The sequence below is a fragment of the Hydractinia symbiolongicarpus genome, chromosome 6 (assembly GCF_029227915.1).
Source record: "Hydractinia symbiolongicarpus strain clone_291-10 chromosome 6, HSymV2.1, whole genome shotgun sequence".
Taxonomy (NCBI): domain Eukaryota; kingdom Metazoa; phylum Cnidaria; class Hydrozoa; order Anthoathecata; family Hydractiniidae; genus Hydractinia; species Hydractinia symbiolongicarpus.
The window spans coordinates 19508818-19530649 of record NC_079880.1 but is presented as its reverse complement, the minus strand read 5'-3'; the positions used below and the strand labels follow the sequence as shown (position 1 = coordinate 19530649).

General features: G+C 34.3%; 4 protein-coding genes across 9 annotated transcripts in view; 2 read left to right on the top strand and 2 right to left on the bottom strand.

The window, feature by feature from the left end:
• The window catches only part of LOC130647398 (heparan-alpha-glucosaminide N-acetyltransferase-like), a 103443-nt gene that overhangs the window by 13103 nt on the left and 68508 nt on the right, over nucleotides 1–21832 (top strand). The window lies entirely within an intron of this gene.
• On the bottom strand, nucleotides 7443–12795 carry LOC130647400 (uncharacterized). Of its 2 annotated transcripts, none has more exons than XM_057453249.1 (3): nucleotides 12684–12795; nucleotides 10545–10919; nucleotides 7443–9781 (listed from the first exon to the last, which is right to left on the bottom strand). In XM_057453249.1, exons 2-3 carry the CDS (start codon nucleotides 10892–10894, stop codon nucleotides 8869–8871), a joined length of 1263 nt encoding a protein of 420 aa, XP_057309232.1. In that variant the 5' UTR covers nucleotides 10895–10919; nucleotides 12684–12795; the 3' UTR covers nucleotides 7443–8868. The 2 variants fall into 2 exon arrangements, with proteins under 2 accessions (XP_057309232.1, XP_057309231.1); XM_057453248.1 differs by lacking the exon at nucleotides 12684–12795 and adding an exon at nucleotides 11381–11793.
• Nucleotides 14537–19108, top strand: LOC130647391 (uncharacterized). Of its 3 annotated transcripts, XM_057453232.1 has the most exons (7): nucleotides 14538–15403; nucleotides 15658–15723; nucleotides 15830–17450; nucleotides 17523–17785; nucleotides 17939–18072; nucleotides 18253–18527; nucleotides 18634–19108. In XM_057453232.1, exons 1-7 carry the CDS (start codon nucleotides 15347–15349, stop codon nucleotides 18891–18893), a joined length of 2676 nt encoding a protein of 891 aa, XP_057309215.1. In that variant the 5' UTR covers nucleotides 14538–15346; the 3' UTR covers nucleotides 18894–19108. The 3 variants fall into 3 exon arrangements, with proteins under 3 accessions (XP_057309218.1, XP_057309215.1, XP_057309217.1); XM_057453235.1 differs by lacking the exon at nucleotides 18634–19108 and having other exon boundaries at nucleotides 14537–15403; nucleotides 18305–18459; XM_057453234.1 differs by lacking the exon at nucleotides 15658–15723.
• Nucleotides 19080–21221, bottom strand: LOC130647401 (uncharacterized). 2 transcript variants are annotated; one of them, XM_057453251.1, is made up of 9 exons: nucleotides 20905–21221; nucleotides 20733–20823; nucleotides 20575–20660; nucleotides 20393–20486; nucleotides 20236–20315; nucleotides 19880–20160; nucleotides 19746–19811; nucleotides 19620–19666; nucleotides 19080–19314 (listed from the first exon to the last, which is right to left on the bottom strand). In XM_057453251.1, exons 1-6 carry the CDS (start codon nucleotides 21030–21032, stop codon nucleotides 19980–19982), a joined length of 660 nt encoding a protein of 219 aa, XP_057309234.1. In that variant the 5' UTR covers nucleotides 21033–21221; the 3' UTR covers nucleotides 19080–19314; nucleotides 19620–19666; nucleotides 19746–19811; nucleotides 19880–19979. The 2 variants fall into 2 exon arrangements, with proteins under 2 accessions (XP_057309234.1, XP_057309233.1); XM_057453250.1 differs by having other exon boundaries at nucleotides 19746–20160; nucleotides 20905–21220.

The following is a 21832-nucleotide window of genomic DNA, read 5'->3' as shown; positions in this document are numbered from 1 at the left end:
ACAATGGCCTCGGAACTAATGTCTTCTTGTTATAAAGCGTAAGCACGGATGCAGGGTTCCGGTCCGCCGGTTATAATAATATCGATAACTTTAATAAAAATGGCAGCAATGTTTAGACAAGGCTTGACATAACAACTGGCGGTCTTAGGAGGAGGGAGGGGGAGGGGGCGTTGTAATTCCCCGAGTGGGGATTGGGACAAAGTCCCAGAAGCATTTAATATTTCGAACTTTGTGGGTACAAAAACTGCCCAGAATTGTCCTCTTATTCATCTAATATATCATAAAATTGATAATTAGATAAAGATAAAAGAAACTAAAAAAACGCTTATAAGAAAAATCTCCCAAAAAAATTATTTATAAGAAACAACCCTCAGCCTTTTATATCATTTGAAACAATAAAAAATAGTAATGTCACACCAAACTGTTCTAACATGTAGAATTAATTTTTTATCAACAAAAACAAACAACAACTGGAACAAAGAACCTTAAAAAACGTAAAAACAATCAGGCTCATGATTGTTAAAAAAATAACTTAGAGGGATTAACTACAATAAAGTCAGACAATTTCAATATTCTTGCTGTTTCTGCCAATATCAGGCTTCATCAGCATGACTAGATGTAATCAAATGATCACACCAACCATGGACAGCACAAAATAAAAAAAACACAACAACAAAAACCATATGGAAAGAACAGGATAATAGAGATTAAAATACAAAAACATCCATCTGAACTAAGGGAATAACAAAGCAGTGGCTAGGAAAAAGAGAAATACGCTACAGTTTATTTTATTGGTATTTAGTTACTTCAAAGTTCTCTTGGAAAAATTGTTTTTTCACAAAAAATTCACACAAAAAATTCACGTAAGATGAATACTCATCTTCTGTAAAAGAGCACACGCTTTTGCGAAAACATTGTTGTAAAACCAGCAACTCGCAATTAACCACCAGCTTTAATTAACAAAGACACACGTCAATACTGATTGTGATATACAAACCATGTCGACTTTGCGCATAATCACGCCTTGCAAACTCGATAACAGTTCTTTATGAAACAGTACTGGCACTACTTTTAAAATCTCTCGATAAAACACCATCTTAGCACAAATGTGCTAATTGACACCTTCGTGCCTAGTGCTATTTACAAATTTGCGTTGAAAAATAATAAATACTCAACTGCATAACCTGGACTGTAATAAATCTAATTAACTTACATTTTTGCTTTATGCTTTGAGAACAAAAGCCCACTAAATCACCTGGCATTGTAGGGAAAACAAAAAGACTGTTTGTCAGTGGTAGAAAACAACAGAGTAAAAACACACCAAAATCCCTCGATGCAATAATGGACTTCGAATTGGAGGATATGAATATAACGGAATTCCCGTTTCAAATTGAAGTACTATAGACGCCTCCTCTAAACACACCATCTACATCAACTAAAACAACAACCTCAACAACAATGGCAACCAACAAAATAGAACCTGTACACCCGCCATTGATAAATAATATTGGACCTGGCAACAACCTTGGCAATTCGACAACAAAACCTAAAGGTGGAAATGAGATCGAACGTTCCATTTCAATGTCGACTTTAAAGGTTTCATCAACAACCAACCTTGAAGCACAAAAAAAGTACAATAAATCCACAAACAAATACTATCATTGACATAAACTGTTTTGTTATAAGCGTAACTTTCTTTATATAAGAGCAACTCTCTTCCCCCATTACCAACTCTATTATAACAGGAAAACTTAATATACACCGTTATAAAACACAACATCACAATACATTTAATGCAAAGATACTGGGAACTAACTTGTTCCGTCATTTTAAGAGGAAGTGTAACGAACAAAGGTACCGTTAATTCTAAAACACAAAATAAAACAACGTCGTGACATGAGCTACAATATACCAACTCTCTCAAAAAGGAGAGAAATCCATATCACCATAGCAACTCATTGTACTCATGATATGAAAAAAATATATTTACAATTGGTCGAATCGAACGACATTTAGTAACGGTCTGTTACCACAGCCATCCAACAACATAGAGACATAGTGCCCAAATCAACTTCAAAACGACACTTGACACCTAAACTGTTTTTCAAACCAACTAAAATTCATATTACCATAGCAACATTATGCACCACCATTGTGCCTTAAAATATCAAACAAAAAATGTACTGTAGAACAGCCTGTTGACACAAATTTTCAACAAAACGTAACGCATGGACACCTTTAGCCGTGTCCAACTCTGAAATTAGCCGTACTAAAATCCTAAATTGTGTTTTACTTATAAAAGAGACCTGAGTACAAAGTTGCAACCGGTCTCTTAAATTAATCATAACCCATATCGCTATGGCAACAACTAATACTCACATTGCGCTTTTTTGAAAAAGACGAACAACAATCGAAAACGGCTCGTTTAAACGGCCCTTTAACTATATATGGCTGCACATGTCTTAAAATCGACCTCTTTTCACTCGAGTAGCTGTCGTAGCAAGACATACATACGCAAGATATACATACGCAAGATATACATACGCATCATGAATCAAAACGATCCTTTGAATTTGTTTCAGTTACACGACAATGAGAACGGTAAGCTAAAAAAAGAAAATTGTTCTTAGTAACTGATGAGAATACCTAAACAAAGGTATGGCCCACTATCACGAGGAGTTATTGATTAGTCCGTGCTAGGACGGGGCTGAAAACTCCAATGACGGTAGAAATCAACTGATGATCTCATTATTCAGTTAGTTTTTTAAAAAGAACGAAACACAAATTGCCAATATCAACACTTATATATTGGTAGATAACCAGAGCAAACTACAACAACATGTTCGCTCAAACAAATTTAAACTAAACCAATTTGATCGTTCAATGTACGATGGGGAAAGCGAGAGGGAATAACACACTGATTTTCACACAGTGTTATGCTGTCTTATTGCTGGTTTGATTACAACCTTGCTAATAAATATTGTAATGTATTTTATGTTGTCATTTATTCCCCCGTTTTGATCAATTGTTCAGAATACTTAACGTGTATCGTGTATCTCAGAGAGTCGGTTTTATGGCGTTTTAGTGCTTAAAGGGCGTAAAAAGGCGTTGGCCCCCCAAACCCCCAGTTGCTTAATATCGCACCTTCGGTGCGATGTTGACCCTGCGGGTCAATGCTTCGACTAAGGTTAATTTTTTTCTGGCTACGCCCCTGGCTCTCTGAGTTATTCCTGTCTAAATGATCTTTTTTTGAAAAGGGAATGATAAAGGCTTAAAGACATTTTTAATTAGGTCGTGGATATTAATAGGTCTAACTTAAGTTTCGTTTGAACTTTGAAAGGAGAATTAAGAAGGGCAATATTGTGCTTTTTGCAGGCTGAAATTGGAAAATGCGACTTTCGTTTATAAAAAATGGTATTTTGACAAAAACAGCTAAACGGGAGGGGTGTTAATGAATGGAAATGGGTAAATTGCAAACGCTTTTTATACACTTTTCTACAATATTTTCCTTAAAGTTAATTGAAAACACGTATGCTTAGAATAAAATGAAGGGTGCAAGAAAAGTTCTATGAAAAGCAAGATCTTTAGAACATCGGCAAGAGAATTATCACCAAGTCCTAACGCTTCTTAGCTGAGACAGTTTTCCTGATGAATTGGATCTAGAAAGTATATATTTTACCATACCTTCCACTCTTCCACAAGGAATTGTTTATTTTTATCACCTTACTTATCCAGATGACAAGTTCGTGCCTCCAATAACAACACAACTATTAATTGAAAAAAAAAGAAAGAAAAAATCTGTTGAAAGTAATTATTACAATAATAATTAGCTAGCTATAATTTTTGATGATGATGATGATGATGATGATGATGATGATGATGATGATGATGATGATGATGATGATGATGATGATGATGATGATGATGATGATGATGATGATGATGATGATGATGATGATGATGATGATGATGATGATGATGATGATGATGATGATGATGATGATGATGATGATGATGATGATGATGATGATGATGATGATGATGATGATGATGATGATGATGATGATGATGATGATGATGATGATGATGATGATGATGATGATGATGATGATGATGATGATGATGATGATGATGATGATGATGATGATGATGATGATGATGATGATGATGATGATGATGATGATGATGATGATGATGATGATGATGATGATGATGATGATGATGATGATGATGATGATGATGATGATGATGATGATGATGATGATGATGATGATGATGATGATGATGATGATGATGATGATGATGATGATGATGATGATGATGATGATGATGATGATGATGATGATGATGATGATGATGATGATGATGATGATGATGATGATGATGATGTTAGTCCCTTAGTAGCCCAGTCTTTACTATTGTTGCCACGCATAACGTTGTTTGAATGTTTGAGAGTGAGGTTTATTAGGCTAGGATCCTAAGGATGTTAGTCAGATAAATTTAAATGGTGTCAATGTTCCGGAAAATTAGGCGATACTTGTGTTGCAGATGGAATGCATTAAAATCCCTCCACATTTTAATTTTCTTCTTGCGGATAAAGACTATGGTTCATAGCCCTTTCTGTTCCACTTCCATGTCAACGTCAATGCGAAAGTAGATGTTGGCAGAATCGAAGCATACATGTAAAATAACAAAACCCTCTACCCCACCTATAAAAATTTCTGCCTTAGCTCAAAACAAGGTCTACCCAAAGTGCAAAGTATATAAAACAATCTGACTGAACACTAATCAGTCACTCAGTCAGTCAAAAAGCAAATCTAACTGGCCCGCCACTCTTCTTATCTCCCTTTAGAGGCGTGTGACATCAAAATTGTGACGTAATTTTCACACTAGTGTGTGGTTACTCATAACCTATTAGGCTATAGCTCTAACTCCCATCTGTCAATTTCAGCCAAAAACTAACGCTTGTTTGTTTGGATTCTTTCATGACTACTTCAGAGATGCTGGTCGATTTAGAGTGTATTAATGTTGATTCTCTTCGTGGAATGTAAAAAGAGCATTGTTCATTCTCAGACATTGTTTCCTGAAGATGTTTACATTTAGGTGCAGAAAAATATAGTTATGCATTTCAGCTGAAATGGTGAGAAGCTTTTTTTACTTCCCAATACACCTTAATTTTGTTAAAAGCTTTAAGTATATTAGCTAGAAGAACCTAGTTGAAAGAGAGATTTATACAACAGACTAATAATAATAAATACAAAAATTATAGCTAGCTAATTATTATTGTAATAATTACTTTCAACAGATTTTTTCTTTCTTTTTTTTTCAATTAATAGTTGTGTTGTTATTGGAGGCACGAACTTGTCATCTGGATAAGTAAGGTGATAAAAATAAACAATTCCTTGTGGAAGAGTGGAAGGTATGGTAAAATATATACTTTCTAGATCCAATTCATCAGGAAAACTGTCTCAGCTAAGAAGCGTTAGGACTTGGTGATAATTCTCTTGCCGATGTTCTAAAGATCTTGCTTTTCATAGAACTTTTCTTGCACCCTTCATTTTATTCTAAGCATACGTGTTTTCAATTAACTTTAAGGAAAATATTGTAGAAAAGTGTATAAAAAGCGTTTGCAATTTACCCATTTCCATTCATTAACACCCCTCCCGTTTAGCTGTTTTTGTCAAAATACCATTTTTTATAAACGAAAGTCGCATTTTCCAATTTCAGCCTGCAAAAAGCACAATATTGCCCTTCTTAATTCTCCTTTCAAAGTTCAAACGAAACTTAAGTTAGACCTATTAATATCCACGACCTAATTAAAAATGTCTTTAAGCCTTTATCATTCCCTTTTCAAAAAAAGATCATTTAGACAGGAATAACTCAGAGAGCCAGGGGCGTAGCCAGAAAAAAATTAACCTTAGTCGAAGCATTGACCCGCAGGGTCAACATCGCACCGAAGGTGCGATATTAAGCAACTGGGGGTTTGGGGGGCCAACGCCTTTTTACGCCCTTTAAGCACTAAAACGCCATAAAACCGACTCTCTGAGATACACGATACACGTTAAGTATTCTGAACAATTGATCAAAACGGGGGAATAAATGACAACATAAAATACATTACAATATTTATTAGCAAGGTTGTAATCAAACCAGCAATAAGACAGCATAACACTGTGTGAAAATCAGTGTGTTATTCCCTCTCGCTTTCCCCATCGTACATTGAACGATCAAATTGGTTTAGTTTAAATTTGTTTGAGCGAACATGTTGTTGTAGTTTGCTCTGGTTATCTACCAATATATAAGTGTTGATATTGGCAATTTGTGTTTCGTTCTTTTTAAAAAACTAACTGAATAATGAGATCATCAGTTGATTTCTACCGTCATTGGAGTTTTCAGCCCCGTCCTAGCACGGACTAATCAATAACTCCTCGTGATAGTGGGCCATACCTTTGTTTAGGTATTCTCATCAGTTACTAAGAACAATTTTCTTTTTTTAGCTTACCGTTCTCATTGTCGTGTAACTGAAACAAATTCAAAGGATCGTTTTGATTCATGATGCGTATGTATATCTTGCGTATGTATATCTTGCGTATGTATGTCTTGCTACGACAGCTACTCGAGTGAAAAGAGGTCGATTTTAAGACATGTGCAGCCATATATAGTTAAAGGGCCGTTTAAACGAGCCGTTTTCGATTGTTGTTCGTCTTTTTCAAAAAAGCGCAATGTGAGTATTAGTTGTTGCCATAGCGATATGGGTTATGATTAATTTAAGAGACCGGTTGCAACTTTGTACTCAGGTCTCTTTTATAAGTAAAACACAATTTAGGATTTTAGTACGGCTAATTTCAGAGTTGGACACGGCTAAAGGTGTCCATGCGTTACGTTTTGTTGAAAATTTGTGTCAACAGGCTGTTCTACAGTACATTTTTTGTTTGATATTTTAAGGCACAATGGTGGTGCATAATGTTGCTATGGTAATATGAATTTTAGTTGGTTTGAAAAACAGTTTAGGTGTCAAGTGTCGTTTTGAAGTTGATTTGGGCACTATGTCTCTATGTTGTTGGATGGCTGTGGTAACAGACCGTTACTAAATGTCGTTCGATTCGACCAATTGTAAATATATTTTTTTCATATCATGAGTACAATGAGTTGCTATGGTGATATGGATTTCTCTCCTTTTTGAGAGAGTTGGTATATTGTAGCTCATGTCACGACGTTGTTTTATTTTGTGTTTTAGAATTAACGGTACCTTTGTTCGTTACACTTCCTCTTAAAATGACGGAACAAGTTAGTTCCCAGTATCTTTGCATTAAATGTATTGTGATGTTGTGTTTTATAACGGTGTATATTAAGTTTTCCTGTTATAATAGAGTTGGTAATGGGGGAAGAGAGTTGCTCTTATATAAAGAAAGTTACGCTTATAACAAAACAGTTTATGTCAATGATGGTATTTGTTTGTGGATTTATTGTACTTTTTTTGTGCTTCAAGGTTGGTTGTTGATGAAACCTTTAAAGTCGACATTGAAATGGAACGTTCGATCTCATTTCCACCTTTAGGTTTTGTTGTCGAATTGCCAAGGTTGTTGCCAGGTCCAATATTATTTATCAATGGCGGGTGTACAGGTTCTATTTTGTTGGTTGCCATTGTTGTTGAGGTTGTTGTTTTAGTTGATGTAGATGGTGTGTTTAGAGGAGGCGTCTATAGTACTTCAATTTGAAACGGGAATTCCGTTATATTCATATCCTCCAATTCGAAGTCCATTATTGCATCGAGGGATTTTGGTGTGTTTTTACTCTGTTGTTTTCTACCACTGACAAACAGTCTTTTTGTTTTCCCTACAATGCCAGGTGATTTAGTGGGCTTTTGTTCTCAAAGCATAAAGCAAAAATGTAAGTTAATTAGATTTATTACAGTCCAGGTTATGCAGTTGAGTATTTATTATTTTTCAACGCAAATTTGTAAATAGCACTAGGCACGAAGGTGTCAATTAGCACATTTGTGCTAAGATGGTGTTTTATCGAGAGATTTTAAAAGTAGTGCCAGTACTGTTTCATAAAGAACTGTTATCGAGTTTGCAAGGCGTGATTATGCGCAAAGTCGACATGGTTTGTATATCACAATCAGTATTGACGTGTGTCTTTGTTAATTAAAGCTGGTGGTTAATTGCGAGTTGCTGGTTTTACAACAATGTTTTCGCAAAAGCGTGTGCTCTTTTACAGAAGATGAGTATTCATCTTACGTGAATTTTTTGTGTGAATTTTTTGTGAAAAAACAATTTTTCCAAGAGAACTTTGAAGTAACTAAATACCAATAAAATAAACTGTAGCGTATTTCTCTTTTTCCTAGCCACTGCTTTGTTATTCCCTTAGTTCAGATGGATGTTTTTGTATTTTAATCTCTATTATCCTGTTCTTTCCATATTCTTGCGTCTCTAATAGTGTGTGGGAAGGGGAGCGGAATAGTAGTGGGTGGGTGAAAAGTTTCTGAAATATTAATAGTACTGAAATAGTCAGAAAAGGGGACAGAAGATGGAAGGCGTTCATTAGGCGTTTATAACCTTCACAACATTCGTATTGTCCTGGGTGGCAAAAACGTGAAATATTAAAAGTAGGGGTGTGTGAAATAAGGATGTCGTCCTAGCTGAAAAAATTAATAAAAAAATTAATAGTGAGAGTTCTGTTGGAGACTCGAGTGTACCTAGTGTAAAGTATACTTACACGTCTAAATATATAAATAAAATCTTTATGACAAACATAAATAAAATTGTTTAAATCAATCAAAAGCTACGGAAAAGAACTACAAGCTGCTGTTCAATCTTCCCACCTTCTCATCCAATCAGGATTGGAATAGTGTCATTCTGGTTTTTATTACCGCACTTCAAACGAGTTATACCTCAACAGTTTCATTAACATTTTAACTTTCATGCCATTCAATGTTGATCCAAAATGAGTACCGTCGAAACTGTAAACATCTTTTGTCATCGGAAAAAAGTCATACAGCGCAAGACCTTTCTCTGCTAGCTTTTTTGACAGTACTTGTATATAATCAAACGCCTTTCTAGAGCCTTGGTTCTTAGAATATTGCACTAACTTTAATGGTCCATTAGTGTTTCCGCCTAGCCAAAGAAAGGAAGGCTTTCTGATTTTATTTTTAACTAAATGGTCAATTAATGGCGTTAAAAAATACTTCCATGTCTTTTCAGCTTGAAAATTGTCATGTCCACCAACGTACACCAAAAACAATGGACGTTCTTTTAATAAACGTTCGTCAATAATCTTTAAAACGTCTGGTAAGTGTTTGATGACGCTAGCAGTAAAAAAACTCGATTTTATTTTCTTTTTGGCATATCTACAGTACATTGGATTGTTAATTACATCTCGCCATTTGAGTGCTAATTTCAGACGACAACCTGTTTCAGAAAATTGCATTTCATTTTTGCAAGGATTGAGCTGTTCTCTTGTGAGATTATAGTTCATTGAACCATATGCGGCATCATCAGTTACATGTATCATAAAGGCTTGAAACATATGCCTTACAAGGGAATCGCCAATAAATGTGATTGACGAATATCTTTCTTGTAGGAAATCACATGTTGATAATGACGTAAAGTTATCTAAGGGACAAAAGGTTTCGTTCCATTTCATTAATTCTGGATTTATTTGATTTGAATAATCTGTGCAATCCGGAAGGCATTTGCAGTATTCGGGACCATTTCCACATTTATTTTTTTGCTCGCTACAACATGGTTTGGTCGAGTTTGCTACACACTGACTTTGATAACTAAAAATAAAGGAAAACATTGTCATGCGTTTTTTTGTACTGTTCCTATAAGATTTACAACTATAATAAGCAAATCTATGTCGATACCCTGTGAGAAAAATACACGGAAATTTACCTGTTGTATCGCATTTGCTATTTAGTATCTGTAGCCCAATTTCGACGGCCTTTATCATGGACTAAATGTTAACCCGTAGTAAAATCAGTGGTTGCCCAAAATAAACTCTGCGGGAGGTACAACGTAAAGTTTTGCGCAGCCATTTTAAACAGACGCGCAACATTCGACTGCCTTTTTGTGTAAGATTTTAATTATATGGTCACATCTGTCTCTCTAAATCTTTTTTATCAAAAATCAAGAGTGTAACGTAAATAAAAAGACAAAGAAAACTTACGGCCAAGGATTTAAAAAAACAAAACAAAATTTGAAGATAAAGTACTGCGAAAATAGATCAGTGGGTTTTAAGAGATTTTTGTGATCCTTAAGCTGATAATTCATAGTGCAAAAAAAGTCTAAATTGAGATTTCTCTTAACCAACGTAAATTAACTACGGGGCTCTGATTACAGGGATCCGGGAATGTGCGCGGGGCTGTAACAGTGATGACCTCGACACTACAGTGGCATCTGAACAACCGTAGTAATATGTCCAAAACCAATAAAGAACATGGAAGATAAGCTGCGTGTGAGATTTTGAGCCGCGCTGCAAATTCAAAATACCCTGGGAATGAGGTTGATCTGTGCATATAAAACTTCAAGGAAGTTACTAACCCATTGATAGGATATTTCATCCCACATTTGCCATCAGTACGAAGATTAATTAGACTTTTTATGCCACGTTTCTCTCTCACATAATTATTCATAGCATGTACTCCTTTCACATACTCTGCTGTTAGGTTCTCACGTGGAATCCATTCACCGTGGATCAATTCATCTATGGTGAGAGAGTTGCAATTTCTGTGCTGCGAATACACATCATGTGTACTTTTTATAAACGATACCTCGTGCGTATTGCCCCATGACATGGTAAGATACCAATCCTTGATGTAGTAGGTGAGTGGAACAAGTGAAACAACTGTCAATATTGAAAAAGCATACTTGAAGTTGTATGTACATACCATCTTCAATGAAATCTTTAAATTTGAACTGAAATCAGAAAGAAAACAGACTTAATGGTTGTGTTAGTTTTCCAATAAATAAACTGACACAGTGTTTACTATTCAGGTTTTTAAATTTATTGGCAGGAGTAACGACCGCGAAAGAATTTTTGTGACAACTTTGCATCAAGGTGGCAATGCCAAAAGTCTTAGTATAATCTATTTTGTGCTTGGGGTTGACAAATGATAATACTTCACTGTATTAATAATCGTCTAAACCTTACTACAGAACACAACGAAAAATGTGAAGAAAATGTTAAACATTGCGGAGAAAAAATCCAAGTATCTGGACCATCGTTTGCAGAATAAAAGGGTGGTATTAAGAAAGAGGTTGCATCATAAGAACCCGAATAGGAACTTTTAGAACTAAAAAACAGTAAATTTAGATCAAAATAAAGTTTTAGAACTAGACTAAGTTTCTTATAAAAAACGTGTATTCTACATACGTACTAGGTTTAATGACATAAGTGTCAATACTTCTGGAATTTTTTTTATATATCTTTAAAATATCAACTTTCTTGCAGATGTGACATCATTTTCGATCTTTGCGATGTTACTAAAATTATTTTTAGTATTAAGTCAATTATTTAATATATAGTCCACAAATCTAGCAGGAATCAATAACGTTGCATCATTAACACGTCAAAAATAATAATTATCGTTAAAGAAAAGAGGAAAATAGCCTGTTTTAGGTATTTCTGACGTCAAGGTTTGTAATAAGACATTTTACAACAGTGTTAAGTTTCGTCACTTCAGCGTAAGGCGCCCGGACACTTCATGCCCCCCTCCCTTATAATTTATCTCTATGCATTTCACCATAAGCCACTGTGTAATTAAGTCGTAATTTTTTGTTGCTATTGTTATTTTTAATGGGTTGAAATTTTCTTATTAACTTGTTATTAAACTTCAAATCCAAACTGTTTAACAATACATTTTTCGTGTCAGGGAGTCGTTAGATTATGTAATTTAGAACAATTTTTACCCAGTGACTAATACTTAAACCTCTTGATCATACAACTTATCTTGTTCAAGGTTTTTACATATTTTCCAAAAACATGCTCCGACAATATATGCTGCAAATTCTCCCCCTAATTTGGCCATCCTCTAGTAGAACCACAAAACAATAACTCTGGAATGTCAATTAATATCTATTTTTCGAAAGGTTAGTGAGTTTCAGAGAAAACAATAATGCCAATGTTATGAGAATTTTGTAACAACTCTTCTGTATAAGCATTAGACGTTCGCCTTGGACATATTGTAAGGCATTAAATTTAATGAAAATTTTTACTCCTAAGATTCTGCTTGTGATGCCTTTTGCTGGATATTTCAATGTACGAATTTATGCTGATAAGATATTAGGCTTTGTATCGCTCAATGGACAATGACTCGCAGTATGAGCGTAAAAGGATGCCTGCTGGTTTTTTATCGGTTTTAGGAATTCCTTCCTGCTATTGAAACATCTTTCTTAAGAGAAGAAGTTTCTGATGCAATAATCGAGACAACAACTTTGCAATTATTAATAATTTACTGAATTCCCCAGGCTAGCTTTCACAACAGCATGGCGAGAAAGCCTTTGATCAGTCCTACAGTCTAACTTCCGCAGTTCAAAATAACACAGTCAACTTAAACTTAAAAGCAAATGTGGAGCATAAAATTCCAACTTTAAATGTATGGCTATTTGTCCTCCTATTTTCGTGGAGGAGTTGAAAATTTATTTTGAAATACAACTTGATATTTATAAAAAATAGTTTACCTCGCTTCCCATAGACTTTGAAGAAAATAAAAACAGCATCTTCTACAAAAAATTATGATGATGATATGCCGTAATTAATTGCAAGGAAACTTGTGAACTTACTGATCATGCATATTTAATCACAAAGAAATGATTCACAATTATATTTCTTAAATGTCATGCAACTTAATTGTTAAGTTGATGTCATTATGAAACTAACTTCATTTATTTTCTGTAATGAAAACGGAAATGTATTTAGACATAATGGAGTCGTTTTGGGTTAGTGTAGCAATTAAATGTCTTTTGTGAAAAAAAAACAGTTCGGTGAAAAGAGCGTTAAAAATTTTTTTATTTTGTTTTGTTGTATTAACTTAAATAGTTTTACATATTAAAAAAAAAATTGATCAAAGTATAATGGAACCCTTTGGTCAACTCCAAACAACTCCCTCCCCTCTCCCTCATTTTCCAAGAAAATGCCAGGATCATCTTCGTTAGACCCAACACACATTTTTTTCCTTTAACAGCAGTTCAAATCGGCTGTAACAAAAAATCGAAAAAGAAAACATTAATATTTTGGGCAGCTTTTTCTTGAGATGATTTTAAAACAATAATTGAATTTTTAAATCTTTTGTATTTCCAATTTACTAATTTTTGGGAGAGTTTAGTTTTGGTCGATATTAGAAGTGTTAGTGTATAAAGGGTTGTAGAATCGCCACAAGTCTCTCGTCTCACAAGTAAAAAAACTCCGCGAAGCATTTTTTTAGAGACTTCACGTCGTCGAATTAAATTCTCGAGAATTTTTCTCATTTAAGTACACCTATTTTAAACAACTCTTATTAATACTTTATTCGGAGAAACTTTCGCGAATTTCGCGTTTTTTGGCCTTTTTCGCGAAACTTTGTCTCGCGAAACTTTCAAAAATGGCCATTCGCAAAAGTTTCTTCAGTACAAAATTGTCGATTCGCAAAAGTTTATCCACTAAAATTTAAAAAAAAATTTGCTGGTTTTAAAAGTTATATCTTGACTCGCCCTCACTTGGCTTGCCCTCCCAATAAAACTGGTGCTGGGAACGAGATTGGAATAAACTTAGAAATAAACAAAAGCGATGATGTTTCAAATCTTTGGCTTATAACCGAGTTATTAGCGAAGAAGACGATGACGACGATGCGTGGGAGCCGGAAGAAGACGAGCCTAGAAATGTGTTTGATATGTTTTGTGATTTTGACGATAAATCCAATTTGTAAATAGAAGTTTTTAAATACTATTAGAAAAAAAATTACATCGTTAAAAAACACTTTTCTATTATACGAAATATAGGCCACTTTTTTTATCACGAATCGCGAAAGTTTATCTCGCCAAAACTTTCCAATTTCAGATTCCGCGAAAGTTTATCTCGCGAAAATTCTTTGTTTTGTAGATTCGCGAAAGTTTCTCTCGCGAAGTTTCTTCGAATAAAGTACCCACAGAGAATGTTGTTTGTTTGGTTGAAAATCAACGAATATCCTGAAAGAAAACGAAAAAAACACCTAAAAAATGTTTTGTTATTTTGTTTATCTATTAGAGATGAGCCGTAATTTGCCTGTTTGTCGGCGCAAAATCCATAATGATCAGAAAAATTTCCGAAAGCCAGGGGATTATTTTAGTCAAAATTTGGTGATGTGTTTTTAAAGGCGAATCCCTGTCTGCTTCTGAAAACGAATTAACGTCTTGTGGTGGTTTTCTTCAAAAATTGCGAAAATTTTGCCGTGCGTTGATGAATGAATCAGAAAGCTGCGATGTATATTTTATCTAATCAACGTGCATGTATTGTTTTCGGGCGTTGTTGCTGTTGAGGCAGGGCCACGGACGCAGGGACTTTCGTACGATAGCGATGGCGGGCCATTCAGTGTCAACACGTAAAGACAGAAGAGCAATAGTGGCTAAAGAAGAGGGAAAATTTAGAAACTATAATGTTGACAAATAAAATGATACACATGTACATTGGGAAAAAAAACTAGAGCACCAACAAATACAGAATAATAAAAATAAAAGGCTAGCGTGGCGCTTACACAACAGCGATGTATTATCCTCTATTTGTTGCTAGAAGCTTGTTTCCAATACTACTTCTACTAAATTTGCTTAGCAATGCTGTGAATTTTTAGTACAGTTGCCTATAACCTATTTAGAATAGCAAAAAATTTACCTCGACATGTTAATATTTAGTGCTGTTTCTATTAGCGATGTGATTTTACTGAAAGTGTGGATGCTTTTTTAAGGAAGTATGGTACGGAAGCCCATTAGTGCCATTGCTCTTGCCTATTCATAATTTTAAAAAAGTGAATAAGCAAATAACTATTTTTTTCTTGGCTAGTCATATTTTCAAAAAAGTGAATAGACGAGAAAATTTATTTACATGGCTATTCAAAATTTTAAAAAACTGAAAAGCAAATTAAATTTTTTCGTTGGCTAGCCATATTTTCAAAAAAGTGAATAGACGAGAAAATTTATTTACATGGCTATTCAAAATTTTAAAAAACTGAATAAGCAAATTATATTTTTTCGTTGGCTAGCCATATTTTCAAAAAAGTGAATAGACGGGAATCTTTTTTCGCGTTTTTGGCTATTCATAATTTTGAAAGTGAACTCGTTCGCAGAGGTTTTATAAAATAACGGTGGAGGAATCCAGACAGAACAAGAAAATAAATATGGCCGCCGCAAACACAGTGTCAGGGACAACTGCTACTACTGTGACAAATGAAGAGGTTTATATCTTAATTCTTCACGTTATATATTATGTTCTATAGCTTAATTTCGTGAATGTGTCTTTTTTTCGTTTGTTAAATTAACTTTTTAAGGTTCTTTGTGGCTAACAACTGTTGGGCAAAGTGAAAGTAGGTTATGGATTTTGGTAGAGCGAGGAGAACTAGCTAATGATGGTTTTAGCTTTTTTAGGTAGCTAGAACCTATTTATCTCACTGTATTTATTACTAGTTAAAGTGGGTCAATATTTTTTTAGATAGTTTTATTTGTAAAAGACAGAGGTTATGATACAGATGTTTTGGACAATATTAAAAAAAGTCGAGTGAGTTTTGAAGCTTTTGTGATTTCGTTTATAGCAACTGTTTTTATTTCTTTCTGGTTTTCATTGATTGAAAGAGGTTTTCTTAAAACCGTTATTGCACATTTAGGTTTGTGGTGATAGTATGCATTTGCTGAATTCACAAGACTTCGAAGAAATGGGTGTTGGACTGGCTGATTCTCGACTTTTAATGCAAAAATTTTTATATGAATTAAAAAAGGATCAGTTAAAGAGTATTGTATCATCAATTCGGCAGGGAAGTAGTAAACGTCGTGTTGAAAGTAAATGTAAAAGTAGTACCATATCCATTGAGTTCAGTTGGCAAAACTTTGAAAAAAAGGGATACAAAAACAAATACAGCACAGTAAGAATTGGTCAGGGAGGTGGACTAAGAAGAAACAAATTTACTCGTGACACATTGTTATCACAGGTATTAGAGCATTTAAGGTCAGTCTTCTTTCCTAACGGTGAAAGCAAAGAGCATGGGAGCATATCATTGATGAGAGTTACCTTAATTGGAACCTTGAATGAAAATATTGAGGATCTTTCCATATCGTTACAGACATATATTGACAAAAATTCATTGAAAACGATAAAATTCTACTTGCAAACTAAATCACTTTCACTTGCTTTAATGGAAGGGATTCACAGTGATAGCTCTGGAGATGATTTTGAGATAAATAACAAAGTAAGAAGAAAAGAATCAACAAGTTTGGTAGGATATGATGTGGAAAATATTTCTTCTGATGAACAGCAAAAGAATGGAAACAGTGATGCAAAAGAAAGAAAGCAAATAATAATAGAACAAGACAGAGAATATGCTCTCTTGGTGGCTGAAAATTTTAAAAAAGAAAATCAAAAAGCCTCAGCTTTGAAATCTTTAGAAAGAAGACAACTTTTAATAGACCAAGATGAAAAATTTGCTCAATCTTTGGCTAAAGATAAGGAAAAAGAAAAGCTAAAGAGTGACAAAGAGAATGAAGTAACTTTAGGCCAAGGGAATAAACTGAGGCTAGAAGGTCTGGTAGCAGAGGAGCCAACCTTGCAGGAAGATTGCATACTTTTGACTGTTAACCATATTGAAAGAGGAAGAGTACAAAGATTATTTCTATCTTGTTCAAAATTTCAGCAGGTGTACATATGGATTGGCTCAATAACCGAGAGTAGCAGAAATTTTGTCTTATCTTTCAGTCCTACAACATATATTAAACCAGAAGAACTTGTAACTGTTGCTGACAACAAAGTGGTTAGCATGACATGGGAAATTCATGCAGTTTTTAAATTAGATGATGACACAGTTGCACACAGTAGCAAAATTTGTTGTCCAGTGTGTGGAAAACAACAAAGCTTAAAGGAAATTGAGGCACACACAGCTGCCTGTGCGGAAAATACTTATATTGATCTAATAGATGAAAACATAATAAAAACCACCATGGAAGAGGCTGAAAATGAAGAAAAAGCTTTATACGAAAAAACATATTGTCCTGCAACATCCAATGTGTTGATCGATCCTTGTGAGATTGAAATAAGATTGAAAGAGGCTTTAGTCAACCTAAATGTAAACACAAATGGAATTTCTTTAAAAGTACGACGTAATCATATGTTTGCTGATTTTTGTAAAAGATTTAGCCGTCCATGGATTAGAGAACATTTAGGTTCAATGATTGTTGTTACTTTCTATGGTGAGTCAGGTGTAGATCAGGGAGGTTTGAGAAGAGAATTTTTTTCTGGTAGGTCTTGCTTTTATAGTTCATATTTTGAGTTTTAGAAATTATTTAGATAAACTGATTAAAATATTTTAGATGCGATGGAAGAGGGAAGGCAACAACTGTTTGTAGAGAGTGATGATGGTTACATTCCTCGTATCAACTGTTACGGAGATATAGCCAATGAAACATTTAAATTGTATGGCGAATTAATGGCATCTTCAATTGCAATGACTGGTCCTGCTCCAAACTACTTCGCAAAATGGGTTTACAAATATTTCATACATGGAACTAAAAGCATATTTGATAGTGGACTTAAAATGACGAAGGATAATAAAATTGGAGAAGTTTATTACAAGGTATATTATAGTGAAGATAAGTTATTATCTGTCATTGTAGAAAAAGAAGATGAAAAAGAGAGGATAATTTTTTATTTAACTTTTTTTTATAGCAAGAGTTTACATTGCCATAGCTATATCTGTAATGTATTCATTTTAACGGTTTACTTGTAGTTGGAGAAAATAACTGATGAAAAGGCTTTACAAGCAATGCTTTCTTCTGATGATGGAATGGATGTATTATGTGAAATCGGCTATAAGGGAATACCTCAAAGAGCAAAAATGCAAGATAGAGATGCCATATTAAGGTAAGCCAACAAATGCACCAAATACCTTCTTTCTGGAAATTGGGTTTTTCAAACTGCTTTGATAAATGCACTGAATTCATTTCATGAAATAAGGCAGAAAAGTCCAACCTAAGGGACTTATATGTATGTGTTTCATTCAGATATTACATGGTAGGGTTAAAATGGTAATGTATTTTTAAGGTCGATTATGCTGAAAGAAAAATTGCAACCCGTGATGCTTGTTCTTGATCAGGTTACTGAAGGTTTAAGACTCTATGGAGTTCTCCACACTGTGCGATCCCAGCCTGACTTATTTGAGTATGTTTTTTGTACTAACAAGAATCTGGAGTGGACATACGAAAAATTCGAAAAATTTGCAGTACCAGTATACAGTGAACACGGTTCATCCAAAAAAGTGTTAGAAATTGACACGTTTCAATGCTTCATGGAATTTATGGAATTGCTATTCTACGAGGGTAATTTTTTCGATTGTTTGATTACTAAAAACAAAAAACAATATCAGTCTCTCGTACGAATATAAAAAAATAAACAGTGTTATATTTAGTTATTTTGTTTCTACAGGTGGAAGTGATGGTTTACAACTGTGCGATATTTTAAAGTTTCTTTGTGGCGTGAAGTCCATTCCTCCCCTCGGGTTGCCTTCTAAGTTGAATATCTTATTCAAGCATTGGTGCGCAGGGAAGTCGACGCGTTGTAGATGCAAGCCGTCCGTATCAACGTGTTCGTTATCGTTAACACTGCCAGTACATTACAATACTGTTGATTCAATGAAAGAAGCGTTCATTGATGCTGTAAAAATGACTTACGGATTTGACTTATAGAGATGACATTCTTGCGATTTACTGTTCACGAATTTGTGTAAAGCGTTATAGTTATGTTGCTTTAGTTGAATATTTTTTACTACAACCAGTAGTTTGTATTTATGTTGATGAGAGAAAGAAGTTATGTTTCTCTTTATATTTCAACGCGTCTATGGACAAAACCTGTTGAACTAAAAAAGATAGAAATTCTATAGAAATATATTTTTTGTGTGCTATATATTATCAATGGCTTCTATAAGTTTTACAAAAAGTTTTTTAGCTTCATCGGCGTTATTCGGAAATGTTAGGCTTTTGTTAATCATCAATTGAAGTGCAACTTTCTCGAATTCTGTATTACACCCAAGAGGATTCTTTTCAGTCGTATATGGCTTCGCTAGTGTAAGATATGCTTGGTTGATATCGATTTTATAATCGGAACTACCTACAAAGAAATATAAAATTTGTTTTATAAAAAGTTTTTCAATACACGATTTCGAGAGAAATTGATTGTCATTATCGTAGGTTTCAGGAACTGCATATATTATATCGGGTCGTCCACTAGGGCATTCTTGATTCGGGTAGGGACGTATCCGGTGAGTGTTGTGCACTTCTCTCATATCGTCAAGCTCTTTTTGAATTAATCCATGGAAACAAAATTTTAAGCATTCCCTTAAAAACATGTTATGCTATTTAAAATATTGAACTTTTCTTAAAAAGAACTTTTTTAATCCCTTCAAAACAACATACTTGTGAATCATGTCGCTGTTGTCCAAGGTCCCATCTATCTCCATGTCCTAAATATAAGTTAAGATTTTTTGTCATTTCCGTCTTTAGTCCTTTAATAAGCATCAGAATGTGAGTAGTTTGACGGACCTTGAAATAATTTATCCACCAGATTGTGTTTTGGCGCTTTAACTGGGACCAGAATGCTTCGATTCTCTAGAACGATATCTAGTCATTTTATTACAAAATAGGTAGAAGGTAAGCTTAATCAATAGTCCTCTTACCTGATTAGTAGTTGACTTTCCAAATCGGAAACTGTTTTCGTTTTGACGGAAGAATACTTGGATTGCTGCAATATTTAAATTTTCCGTTCCGTGATCTGATCTAATTAACCTCGATGTTCCTAAAACAAACAGAAAAATCATCAACAAAAAGATTGGGATCGGAAAACCGTTCATAATTAATACCTCCAATCGTTTTCACATATTTCAAGAAATAGTACGCGACAGCTTTTGGGCAATTGTTCGTAGACGAGGTCTCCAGCCATAACAATTTTCGCGAATACCTGGTATAAACGGACAGAAATAAATCGATAATTTCCCAGGTTTTTGACGTTTCATTTTTCTCTAATTTTACTTACCCGTCTATGCAGCCATGAATGCAAAAACCGTACGGTTTTAACTTGTCGTACCCATCTAAATGCCACACTTGATTTGGACCCTAGTAAAAACGGTTCGAATTCCAGTATTCTCCACATACCAAAAATGGGAAGTTTGGAGACGAATTCGAATTTTTACCTTGCAAACGTACTTTCTTCTTTGTAAACGCCTAGCCCTTCTCAAAGCGACACCACACGGATCAATCAAATGTTGCAATTGCCTTATCTTCTCCCTTGGTAATAAAAAAATAATAATCAGTTTATCAGTATTAGTACGTGTGTTGTAGCATACTATTCACATGAAATATGTGAAGACTTTACCTGCTAGTTTGGATATTATACACTGCTTTCAACTTCTGATGGAGACTTCTGTAACCCAAAGCTGACCCACTTCCACCGATTTCAACCTTTAGGAAAAATTAATGACGATCAATCTATCCAATGTGCAAAAGTACATTCAAAATAAAAGGTGGTCATACCTTGATAACATTATATAACAACTGATGTGGACAAGTGTTTTTCCGCCTAAATAATACGAGAATTGCAAGATCTCTTTTTAGTTGGCGCAAGCTAAGAGAAATAATTGAAATTAATGAACAACATAGGGTAGAAATTGGAATGAGGTAGAAGTTTAAAAGAAAAGTATTGCACCTAATTTTTATGTTGTGAACTCCATATAACACAGATATTATTTCTTTGTAGCTGTAACCTTTGTTGAACAGTTTCTCCACTATCACTCTCCCTACACAATAAAGAAATAAGGGGTAATTCAGCGACATACTACGTAAAATAAGTACCTAAATCAAATTTCTTGACTTACGTGTTTCTATTATCGTTGCCATTATGAAATCTCGTTGGGAGTAGACATGCGCATGCGTACTGTTATTTCTGTTAAAAATTATGAATAGACGACGAATTCTTACTGGCTTATCCACTTTTTTGAAATTATGAATAGGCAACTAAATTTTGTTTCATGTCTATCCACTTTTTTGAAGTTATGAATAGGCAACTAAATTTTGTTTCATGTCTATCCACTTTTTTGAAATTATGAATAGGCAACTAAATTTTGTTTCATGTCTATCCACTTTTTTGAAATTATGAATAGGCAACTAAATTTTGTTTCATGTCTATCCACTTTTTTGAAATTATGAATAGGCAAGAGCAATGGCACTAATGGGCTTCCGTAGTATGGTCCTGGAATACCTTATCGGTTAAAATTTCGTCGGTGAAAAGTGACGAAATTTAAAAATTTATGTCATCTTTCACCGGCGAAATTTTATAACCGTCTTAAAATTTTGACCGACGAAATTTTTCACCAAAATTGAATTTTCTTATTTACGTGTTTTCATTCGTGTTTGAAGTCGACAGACCCTTTTAAAGTCATATTTGAAGCCATAAAAAAGGAGGTATTAGGAGGAAAGAAAAAAAAACTAAAATTTCAAAAAACATAAGTAAGTTTTCTCTTTTCATTGTAAATAAATCTATTAAGATGAATGATTAAGTTTTGTCTCTGCTCATCAAATGGGTTTTCTATACGTGCAAAGACTCTGTTAGCAGACTTGATCGTCTCTGCGATACC